Source organism: Asparagus officinalis, chromosome 9, assembly GCF_001876935.1.
Source record: "Asparagus officinalis chromosome 9, Aspof.V1, whole genome shotgun sequence".
Taxonomy (NCBI): domain Eukaryota; kingdom Viridiplantae; phylum Streptophyta; class Magnoliopsida; order Asparagales; family Asparagaceae; genus Asparagus; species Asparagus officinalis.
Genome location: NC_033802.1, coordinates 2,329,926 through 2,342,684, shown reverse-complemented (window position 1 = coordinate 2,342,684; position 12,759 = coordinate 2,329,926). Strand labels below are relative to the sequence as shown.

General features: G+C 37.6%; 1 protein-coding gene and 1 pseudogene across 1 annotated transcript; one reads left to right on the top strand and one right to left on the bottom strand.

Moving 5' to 3' along the window:
- Window positions 1,834-4,893, top strand: LOC109824151 (annotated as a pseudogene).
- Window positions 8,449-10,504, bottom strand: LOC109824376 (UPF0496 protein At1g20180-like). Its single transcript, XM_020390962.1, has 2 exons — window positions 10,138-10,504; window positions 8,449-9,584 (listed from the first exon to the last, which is right to left on the bottom strand). Exons 1-2 carry the CDS (start codon window positions 10,172-10,174, stop codon window positions 8,557-8,559), a joined length of 1,065 nt encoding a protein of 354 aa, XP_020246551.1. The 5' UTR covers window positions 10,175-10,504; the 3' UTR covers window positions 8,449-8,556.

Sequence of the window (12,759 nt, the reverse complement as noted above, 5' to 3'; positions counted from 1 at the left end):
TTACAATCGATACAAGTTTTGCACGGACAGACTTGAAAACCCTCGCACATCTCACATGATCTCTCAAGGAACCTGAGAACACCTATCACTCAAGAGCTCCAAGAGGCTATCATCACCTCACTCATAGACCCCAAGAGCACCGATCACTCAAGAGTTCTAAGAGGATCCTCCCTCTCACCTAGAGGATGACCTTCTCTCAACAAACTCACATCCTTTTATATAGTCTTTCTCCTTTACTATTTCTAATGACCAATTAATACTCTTGGCAATTTCCAAGAGCAACCTTCAAGCTTCTAATGCATGCACCATTCAAACTTTCCGTCCTCTGCATTCTCCAATGTTGACTAGCCTTTCAATCTTCCTAGTCAATACAATGGACTCGTTCCTCATTTATGAGATTTGGGGAGAATACCAATAGGTTCTTAGGACAAATTAAACACAATACAAATTTTATTATCTAATTTTAGACTGCTAAATATCAAGGAATTAGATTCCACGATATTAACCAATCAATTTCTATTTCAACAATAGATGAAATTACATACGAATATGAGACTGTTATCTAAATGACTAGATGACAAAAGTCCTTTCCTATTCAAACTATAGGTTTTTTATAACAAATTTAAAAGTAGCATGCACCTTGCAGTCGACAAGACTTGCTCTGAGTTGGTGCTCTTGTTCTTTCTATTAAGACTTTCATTTCTTTACTCTCCGTTAGCTTCTGAGACAAGAGTTAAGTGAATCAAGAAATTAACTTTCTCCATTTCTCCATTAAATATGAATATGGATATTTATGTGTATATACATGAAGATGTGCACAGTAAAAACTAGAGTAGGTAGTAACAGAGAATAGAGAAACAATTCATAATGATGTGATCAGAGCATCTTGTATAATATTATGACAAGAAAATTTCCATATGCACTTGCAAAAGGAAAGCAATTATTGCTATATACATCTGATTATCAAACATATGCACACGCAAACTAACTTCTTTGAGAAATGTCAGAAAATAAAAGTAAATTAAAAAGGAAAAAAAACTGCCGATTTCATCAACAGATCGGCTATAAATTGACTTTATTATAAGATAATCATGGGGTCAAAATCTGCACAGAGGAATTAAACATAAAACTTCCAAATTCTTAGCTTTCGGGTCACTCCAAAGTTTATTTACCTTTTTAAGACGAAGTTTCGCATATTATGTGATTCTGAAATAACCAGAGCACAACTATTCATTATATTCAGGAGTATTTTGTTTTCTATCTGAAAATTAATATTTAATTTTTGGTTTTTCTGCCTTATTCAGGGAAGAGACCAGATTATATAACAGCAAATATATTAAGCATACATTTCGATTCCCAAGTTCAAATAGATTGAATACGCGTCAAAATCATATCTATTGTGATGAAACAAAAAAAAAATCTATCGAAGCATATATTACAAGAGAAGCACCCCATTTCTCTCAGCAATTATATGAGCAAGCACCAATTATTAGTTCTTTAATTCAAGAACTGGAACTAGCATAAGCGTGAAAACAAAGCATCTTCTTCCATTCGGCAACATGAATGTTTTTACTCTGCTGACCTCTAAGCCTTCCTAGAAACTAACCACTCTGACAAATACATTTCTATGTATACATAACCTGCTCCTTCATTACTCTCCTATAAACCCCCTTACGCCCCTCTAGTACCCACACCATCTGGCCTCCCATATCCATATAATTCTCTTAAAATGACTTCGGTTACTTGGTTTCTTTTAGCATCGTTGCTTCTCTCAACCTGATGAAAGAAACTCGTCTCTTCTGAAGTGCTAATCCCACTGATGGCTTTACAGCCATGCCATTAACTGAAAGGAGTTTTCATATGCAATGGCCATACAGCCTAAAGCTCAGCGATCGATACAGCTATGTCGATGGAGTACATGGGCTTTGGGTGTATTCAACTGACAAGCCATTCAACCCAACCACCACAACAAAACCACAAACTGAAATCTGCATACGTGTCATTTCTGATACTCTATGAACTTTGAAAAAAGTAGCTTTAATTAATACCTATTACCTAAATTTTCACCAGAATCAGATTGACAAAGAATGTTCAACAAGTTGTTGATCTCATCCTTGCTTTGTTGCAGGGATATGACTACTCTTCAGGTGTATGGCAATTTGAAGGCTATGGCTTTGTGCCCAATGGTACCAGTGGTACAGCAATCATTGTAACACCCCGCCCCGGAATCTCGGAGTCGGTACGCTATTAGATCTGATGGACTGGCCTCACAAACCACCACATGTCTTTTCAGCATGTTTTGTCCTCACTCACGCGCTCTCTGAAAAACTTCCCAGGGAGTCACTCATCCTAGAATTTCTCCAGGCCAAGCACGCTTAACTTTGGAGTTTCTAAGAGTTGGGTTCCCGAAAAAAAGATGCATCTTGGTGGTATGAGTATTCCGATTAAATCTATCAATACTAATCACATCACCCTCTCAAGGGTTGGGGTATTACAAACTCCCCCACTTAAACTCACAACGTCCTCGTTGTGCCAAATCATATCATCCAAGACCGTACCATCCGTGTGAGATTCTAGAGGTGGCTCCTACGGCCTCAAGAGGGTTGAGGTGGCTCCCGCCCTTTTGACGTAGCACTTTGCGCCGCATAGCACTTAGCTCTCACAATTCCGGTTGGCTTGGCTCTGATACCATTTGTAACGTCCCGCCCCGGAATCCCGGAGTCGGTACGCTATTAGATCTGATGGACTGGTCTCACAAACCACCACATGTCTTTTCAGCATGTTTTATCCTCACTCACGCGCTCTCTGAAAAACTTTTCAGGGGGTCACCCATCCTAGAATTTCTCCAGGCCAAGCACGCTTAACTTTGGAGTTTCTAAGAGTTGGGTTCCCGAAAAGAAGATGCATCTTGGTGGTATGAGTATTCCGATCAAATCTATCAATACTAATCACATCACCCTCTCAAGGGTTGGGGTATTACAATCATGCAGATCCATCACACTACTGATGCAGCTACTATACTAATGCTGATGTTTGTTGATGGTCAACTGAAGTTTTACCATAGCACCTTGGTGGAATCAAACATCTATGGTAGGTGGATGAGATTAAATGTGATACATGACGTGGATGCCAGTAAGATAACTGTGCTCATCGATTGTGTTAAAAAGCTACAGATTGAAGGGAAATGGTCCAAATACTTTCTATTTCAAGTGTGGGGTTTATGCCCAGAGGGATGAAGCTCAGTACATGGAATCAAGGTGGAGAGGTATCAGAGTACTAAAGAATAATGGGTGAAGTTATAAGACAATAATTCAAACTATCATTATATGATGGAAGATCAAACTCTTCATGAATTAATGTATGTTAAAGAAACATGTGTATCCCAGTTATTAATAAGAAACACTTATGTATGGCACCAAACAGCCTATTTTCTTAGCTTCCACCAGGCAAAATATATTTAATTATATAAAAGAGATTCAAATGGAATATGCATACAGATTTTCTGGAGGTGTCTGAATATATTACCTTATCAGAATGACAAAAAAAGAAAATACGAAACAAGCGGCTGGAAAGGAAAATATAACAACAGCTGGACAAGCTAGCCATATGTGAGGCATGGACCATGGAGAATGGACCAGTGTTTCAAACCTAGATCATAACAGCCTATCTTGACCATCAAAGAACTGCATATTTCTTGAAACCAAATAAAGGATAATCTGGGTGAACTAACAGAGTGAACCAAACAGCGGTTCCTATCCTCGTAAAAGAATTTATAAAGTAGCAATCAAAATGTCATTATAATATAACCTTGTGGTAAAAATCTGCACAAGTGGCAAATCCAAAATCTTGAACTTTGTTGCATGTAGATCGCAGGGGCATATTTTATTTACTTTCTCAAAATGAAGGTACACATTGTATTTTATTTTGAAATCACCAGAGCACATTTATTCAGTGTATTCAGTAAATTTTACTTTGTACACAAAAAAATTATTTTGCTCTTTCTACCCTCTCCAGTAAAATAAATCAGATTTTGTACACATATAAAGCATATATATTGATTGAAGAGATGGGATAGAGTAAATGTATGTCAAAATATCATTGTGGTTGAGCTAAAAACTGAACTATGTTAACACATCTTACAAAGGAGGCAAACCCTACTTCCAAGGAAATATATAAGCATCAAGTAATATTTTTATAGTGCAAGAACCAGAATAAGGATAAGGTTAAAAACAAAGCCAGTTCTTTCTGGTCATGCAATCTACATGGCCATACAATCTAAATCTGAGTGATAGGTACATCAACATTGATGGAGGACACAAGCTCTGGGTGTATTCAACTGACAAGCCATTCAACCCGACCACCCAAACAAAACCAAATCCGCATGTGTAATTTCTGATACTCTTTGAAGAAAGTAGTTTTAAGTTTTAACCCAACTTCTTTCACTAGAATTAGATTGATAAATAGATTTAGAAAATTCCTAATTCCTGTCTTTAATTTGGTGGGGGGATATGACTATTCATCAGGTGTATCATGGCAATCTGAAGGTTATGGCTTTGTGCCGAAAGGCACTAGCAGTACATCGATCGTGCAGATTCGTCGCGCTACATACCCACCTACTGTGCTAATGCCCATGGTTGTAAATGGTCATTTGAATTCTACCACAGTACCTTAGTGGAACTAAATATATATGACAGGTGGGTGGGGATAAATGTGGTACATGATGTGGATACCAATAAGATAGCTATGTTCGTCGATGGTGTTCAAAAGCTAGAGACGGATGGCAATGGCCCAAATGCCTTCTATTTCAAGTCTGCAGTATATGGCCAGATAGACGAAACTCATTACATGGGGTCTAGGTGGAGGGATATCAGAGTACTCAAGAAAGACAGTTGAAGTAGTTAGACAGGTAACCATTTAGAAAACTAATGCATTATATGATGGATTATCAAACTCTTCATGGGTGATGTATGTTAATAGTAAGAAACACTTATGTAACAATATTAATCTGCCTGCTTTCTATTGTTCCAACTAGAAGATGAAGAAATCGAAAAGAGATGTATATACAAATCATCCATAGGAGATTGCCCAATCCATATGATACGAAAGAATAATCTGGAAAGCAAGAAGCTAAAAAGGAATATACAGCCCAGCTTGAATACAAGATAGCAAGACTAGAGAATAGACCAGTACTGTGAAAATGGGACCTAGAACCACCTGCTTCACCTAGGGGTGCCAAACGGTTCGGATATATCCGAACCAATCCGCATCCGTATCTGAACGGATGCGGATATGGTAAGCTAATTTTGAAACCGGACGGATACGGTTTCGGATACGGATCCGGTTTCGGATTTTTTTTCGGATACGGATTCGGATACGGATATGAGGGTTACGGATACGGATATCCGCAATGTAATAATGATTCGGGTAATCGGGTCCCAAATTTATAGTTACAAACCCGCTAACCCAAAACCAAAAGTACAAAAGAAAAAAAACCCTAGGCTCTCACCCTCAGTCTGCCTCCAGTTCTCCACTCTCCATCTCCAGTTCTCCACGATTCTCCAGTCCACTCCAGCCCTCAACCTCAGGTCGCCTCCCTCAACCTCAGGCCGCCTCCGCCCTCAACCTCACCTCTCCCTGCCTCCCTCACCCTCAGGCCGACTCCGCCCTCAACCTCAGGCCGCCTCCACATTTGTTAGCGTTTGATGTTTATTACTTGTAGTATTCTAATGGAGTTTACATTGTTCGAGTGATTTCTTGTAGGCACAGAGATCTGAGATGTTGTGATACGGTTTTTTTTCTTTTCTTTTTTTTTGGGTGCAGATTATAGTATAGTTTCACATACTTATGTTGGGGGTTCTAAAAGCAATGTCATGTGCAGACTTTGTGAGGAAAGAGGATGGAGACGATTGGTGTTGAAATCCTATGGATTAGTAAATTAAATGCTGGGTAGCAGCAAAAGAAGTGATAAGAGAATTATTTTTTCCCTTCATTTTTCTTAATAATTACTTACTCTAGATCAATATCTGGGAAATCGAGTTAACTCACTTTTAAGTAAACCAAAGCAACAAGATTATGAGTCATTCTTCCATAAATATCTGATCATAGAAGTAAACAATTCAACTTTATTATTATTATTATTATTTATACTAAAAAAGTCAAATATCAAATCAAATTAGTCACCAAATCAATTTGTTATAATTATTATTATTTATACCAAAGCAATCTGATCATAGAAGTAAACAATTAGTCACCAAAACAAATTAGTCACCAAATTAGTCACCTCATAGAAGTAAACAATTAATCCATGTTGGCCTGGTCTACAGTCAAATATCAAATGAAATTAGTCACCAAGACATAGAAACTCCAAGACTTGATCGCTGACGACCATAAATTTCTAAGTTAGAGAAGAAATATAAAAAAGATCATGTCTGAACTTTTTTGCCTTCAATTTTCAATTCATATATCTTTGAAATTCTAGATATGATTGTTGTAGTTTGGTTATAATTCCTGACACTATTGTTTTAGTTGGGTTGTGCTACTAAAGATTTTGGATGAAGATTATATGTCTAATAAATTTGTGCTCAATTTTAGTTTTCAACTGATGGTTTTGGATGAAGATTATATGTCTAATAGATTTATGTCAAATATCCGTTTATATCCGTGATCATATCCGATCCGATTCTCAAATATCTGAACCGTATCCGTTTCCGATAAATACGGATATGGTTAAGGTTTTTTCTTACCGAAGGTGATCCGTATCCGTTTATAAAAAGCGGATATGGATATGGTAAACGTCATATCCGAACCGTATCCGCTCCGATAAAACCCTTCACCTGTCCAAGCTCACTAACCACCCAGTAATTTCCTGGAAACTAAATGATAAATGTTTTATTACTGAACTGGAGTGGACTACCCCAGTGAATTAACCCGCTTTCTAAAACCTGGTTCAGAAAAGTGATAAGAATTTATTTTGTTGATCTAATATGCGCCAAAACTTGAAAAGGGGATTGGGAACATGGTCAAACAATGCCAATTAAGATTATAAATTGTTAAATGAGGCATAATTTGTTTATTTTTTATGAATAATTAGAGAGAGAACCCAATGGGTCCCTCTTAACTACCTCTCTTCTCTAACATTTATCCCGATATGAGAATGCCTCGCTCTCGATCCTAACTAAACTCGTAACCCCAATAAAAAATCACCGAAGGGACTCCACTCGCTCTTTCGCATCCCGGCTTAAATAATCCTTAAAGAAAACCTAATATCCAGAATTTAATAGTAGAACAAATGAATTTAGAGAAAATTTATGGTTTAATTCAATAATCTTCTCTACAATTATGAGAGTATAATACACAAACACGTAATTAAGCAAAAACTAACCTTATAAGTGCAATGTCCGTTACGATTCCAGCCGCATATAACATTGAACGAAATACGATGCAATTTTCTAGTTCTCTCGATACGAAATCGCGAAAATTTCGGTTCTCTGTCAAATTCGCACATTGAAATTGTCAATTTTAAGCAGTGATTTGGTACTAAATTACGTAATCAGCAAAGAAAGAAGAACCCTAGCCTCCGCTTACCATTCTGATGAGGATCTTCGATTATTTCTTGAAGACCTAGAACCGATGGAGATGAAACCCTAACATTTTCTTCAAAAGCCCAAAAATCGGCGCCAAAATCGTGAGTGCCTTTGCATTTTAGCTGTGGGCCCGTCAACAGCGGGCCTAAATTTCCATATTTGGGTCATCAACGGGCCTTTCAGTGAACTTGAGTTAGCCCATTAAGGCCCAAGAAGTTCTCCCTAGTTCTCATTTAGTAGTAGAGAGGTTCCTATTGAAAAAAAAACAAAGGACATACAAATATGAAAAATGACGTTCATTTATATATCTACTCAAGAGTATCATAATTACTCGTTAAATAATAGATGATTATAATTAAAAGTTGAACTTCTCAATTTACAACAAGATGTATCTGAATCTGATAAGATAACCACTTATTATATTGTTTCATTATAGATTCAAATAGCTTAGCGTGAATGCACGAGTGATAGGGTATTAAGCAACTCTAAAGAACTAGTTTCAGTGGATACATGTATCGTCCGAAAACTTATTTTTAGTTTAGCAAAGCTTGAGCCAAATTTAATTAGTTTTTTTATTAAATTTTAGCATTTAAACTAGTGTCTTTTTTAATTTATTTATTTATCCATCTCTACGTGAATCAACACTTAATCTAGGTAATTAAAAACAACTCTTGTTCCAATCTTGTTTTGGAATTTTCAAACATAGCCTGTCATTGATATTTTAAGAGTAATGATACAGCGACCCAAACTCATGGGACAGGGGAGACAGGTGAGGTGTCCCCTCTTCATTGCTCCATGCATTGTTCAGTATATCTTTAAATATTACGTGTGTGAATCCATTTTTCCCATACACAAGGATTTCCCTTAAGAATTGTGACTTATGTACATTCTCTAACAAATCAAGAAGATAAACCTTAAAACTTATGTACAAGCTAGCCTAGCCTATCACATCATCAAAAACTAGCTAATCCAACTAGGGTTTAGACATCATCTCCTTGATCACCAAAACCCTAGCTCTATTAATAGTAACAAGGCACAAACAAACATGCTCTTCAAGCTCCTCCACTTGCCTCGTAAACCATCTCTCATTCTTCCTTAGCTCTTTCACAACCTCTTCAAGAGGAAACTTATCCTCTCTCCTCTCCAATGAGAACCTTATCATCTCCTTCTTGTGCTCAATCTCATCATGAAGCCTAGCCACAATTCTGCTCACTGTATCAAAATCTCTGTTCAGTATATAAGTCCCTTTCGCCGCAAAATCAATTTGCTTCCTCAGCTTCCTCCAATATTTACACTTGAAGCAATTTAAGCTTGATGTTTTATTCTTGAATTGATTTGGAGAGAGACCCATAATAGCTGGACCTATAACAAGTCCAGAGATTGAGTGCACTGCAATGCCGATGGCTATAACTGCGCAAACGCTGCAAGCCACTGTTAGACAAACCCCTGAGGCCTTCTTGATGAACTCTATCAGCTTAATTCTCCTTGTTGTTTTCTTCCTCTTTGATTTGAGACAGTTGAGTATAGAGGAGAAATTATCGCAGATTTGTTTGAAATCTTCGGGGTTTGGATCAGCGAATGGGCTTCTTAATTGAGAGAAGGAATCAAGCTCCGCGATTGCTGATTTGTACTGCTCTGATGAGTAATGGAGAATTCTTTGTAGGACATTGAAATTGGTTTGAGTCTCATTGATGCTTCTTAATAGTTTGCTGCAGATTCTTGAGGCTTGAGCGCTGGTTTCAAAGTAATGGAGCATGAGGTTTTTGAGGTTTGATGAGTTCTGGGAGAATGATTCGAGGATTGGAGGTATAATGTGTTGCTCTGGCTCAAGAAGGATATCCATTTTGTTGATGCTTGATCTAGGAGAGCTTGGTAATGGCTCATTGACGAGTAGTTGGGCTTTTGTGAAGAATTCGATGTAGGAATGAGTCCTGAATGCATGAAGGTATTCCTCGTTCACGCTGATGCTTTTGCGTAGATTGTCCGAAAAGTTGTCATCATCTGAAATAGAGTTATAAAGTTTATATGTTTAAGAGCTGGAGACTTAGAAGTTTCATTTTCTCAACATATATCATGAAGCTTCATTTTCTCAACATATATCATTATTTTCCACCGTAGATATTTATTATGAAAAATTATTAATATATGCAGTTAATGTATCGACTGATATTTGAGTTATGTTTCTAGCTAGACAATTCATGACAGAACTAAAGAGATCAGAATTATCGACTGATATTTGAGACTTAGCTGAATTTGTTGATTGACTGCTAAGCAACTTCTCATTTTTCTCAATATAAGTCATTTTCTTGAGATCTATGATGGACTAAAGCACTTTTCAGGTTTAATTTGATGTAACAGGTTCTGACATATACATTTCTAATAAATTAGCAACATATGTAGTTAAACTATCGCCTTGTTTGAGTAAATGTATATTTGGATTAAAAGGTAAAATCATCAAATGCATGATATTGATCAGATAAGCATATGAACACTACTGAGAGAGAGCACTATATAGAGTTAGAAAGGAAATAAATGAACAAATAAAAGAACACACCTTTGGCTACCTTGGAACTGCTCGCCCATCCCCGCATCTTCGATTGCTTCAGAAGTTTAACCAAAGAAAGCAGAGAAAGGTGTCCTTGATATATCAAGCTCTGAATTTGTTTCTCTTAAGCAAGAAATAATTGCCAACAAAAGGAAATGAAATGCAAATATCAAATAAAGAATTAGCTGAAAACAAATCGAAGGAGGCTCAATTGGGTTTTAAAGTGACTAAAAGGTGGCTGTGTATCTGGATTTATGCCTTGAATTCGCGCGCTTTTTCTCTAATGTGATCCAAATAGAGAGAGAGAGCTTTACTTCTCCAAGTTGTTTGAAAAGCCTCTCTTTCTCTCTGCAAGCCTTGTGATTGTCGACCTCCTCTCTGGTATCTTCTCATTGAAAAGATTGAGGACTTTGAGTGTTGAGGTATTTGAGCTTCATTTGTGTATGTAAATGGACTTGTCTAAGTTCATTATTTACAACAGTACTCCTTGGATGTTTGAGTCTCAGTCACTCAACCTGTATTCACTGTGTATGCATTCATCAGGTTAAGAAATTTTTACCCAGCTGGTTGATGATTGTCAACTTAAGACTAAGGATTTTATTATTAGTGATCTTTTAATCAATTCACAAAATGCCCAAAACAAGGATATAGCCTAAATGGAAGAGCTATGAATCTTTTTTTATCAGCATCGCTATTCATATAATTGTTCATGTTTTGCTGCAATAATTTACTGTAGGATTATCGAATCATCATTATCTTCTTTCCTTCTTGTATTATCAGTTTCTTAAAAGCTTTTATGCGCGTTGAGTTTTTACTGATATCAACATAGGCCAATATGCAATGCAAAGACTAAAGAGTGGCATTTTGTTGATTTTGTTTCGATCGATGCACGGGTATAGTTCACAGAGATGCCAGAAGTTGCCAACATAGCAACACAGTTAAAAAGCACCGCAGGCTATTATAACAAACCCTTGATTCTTGCACGCCAAACTGAAGTCACCATCAAAGGGATCTCCCTCTCACGTGATGTGTGGATATGTACTTGCTGACTCATGCCTCAGTTTAAGGGAAGAAACAAAGTGAGAGAAACTATACAAGCTAAAGGAGCCTATTTAATTCCTTAACAAGATAGGGGTCTTTAAAGGGAGAGATATGAGATATCTTCTAGTTCATTCAGGAAGGAGATTGAGATTGGGTTTTTTGAAATATCGCATGCGTGGAGATATCAACTAGTCTATGCGTAGCAAGTTTCATGTGCTTCCCATCTCTCAATTTTTGTTCCCATCCCCCCTTTAAGTCTATCTAGTACATTAGATTTCCTTTTGGTTTATTCGATTTTTAGGCTCTTTGGCAAGGAAAGTATTGTGTGCCCAACTATTTAATACACACACACATACGTTCATACATGCATGCTTGCACATATATCTATATATCTATATATATGAGAAAAATGGGTATGCTTAGTACCAAGCATAAGTTTTTATGTTTGGTAGTGAGTTGACATATTCTCCTCCACTTATTGAAATCGGGGTCCACATTCACATGACTTTGGGAGTGATTGAGAATTGGAATGAGTGGATGGGAATATGACTGTAGGTTGTCTAAAAATCATAATAGATAGTTGATCCCCCATCAAACACCGATGATGGAAGTTACAATCTGACGACTTCCAGAAGGCTACAATTTAAGGACTTTCACGTAGAAGGCTACAATCTGACGACCTTCACGACAACTGATGAAAGCTCTAATTCAACAGCATTCACAATCAACATCGGGAGTATAATCTGACGACTCTCATATTTTCAAGGAGCCAAGACGAAGATTACAAGAGGACGATCTGTGCAAAGCTCTAGCAAAAGAGACTACAAATTGACGGTCTCTTCATATTAGAATGCAGATATCTCTCAAACCGTAAGGAATTTGGCGAAACGGAGGAAGCGAAACGAAGCCTTTAGCTTGGTTCGAATGGCCCCGTCTCGTCTAGATAGTCGATTTTCATATATAACTCGTCCAATTCCGACTTACGGTTTGAAAGTTATGATCTGTTCTTCGTAGCAACTTATGTTCTGAAGTCCGTCTGCAGGACCGGACTTCGTCAGAACATTGGACTTAGCTTGAAGCTCGCCAAGCCCGCCTAAGGTTCGCCTCTGCATTACAGAGTCAATACGCACAGGTCGAACCAGCGTTATAACCTCAAAACGCAGAGGTTATCCTTGTGATATAACATCAAAACGTAGAGTTACGGCCCAACTCTGCGTTTTCAGCCTAAAACGCAGAGTTCACCTCTAAAACGGTCCAACTGTGCGTTTTCAGCCTTTAAACAGGCCCAACTCTGCGTTTTCAGCCTAAAACTCAAAGTTCATCTCTAAAACAGCACGACCTGTGAGTTTTCAGCCTTTAAACAGGCTCAACTCTGCGTTTTCAGCCTAAAACGCAGAATTCATCTCTAAAACAGCACGACCTGTGCGTTTTCAGCCTTTAAACAGGCCCAACTCTGCGTTTTCAGCCTAAAACGCAGAGTTCATCTCTAAAACAGCACGACCTATGCGTTTTCAGCCTTTAAACAGGCCCAACTGTGCGTTTTCAGGCCTAACTCTGCGTTTCAGGTCCAGAAATGCACAGTTCAGGCCC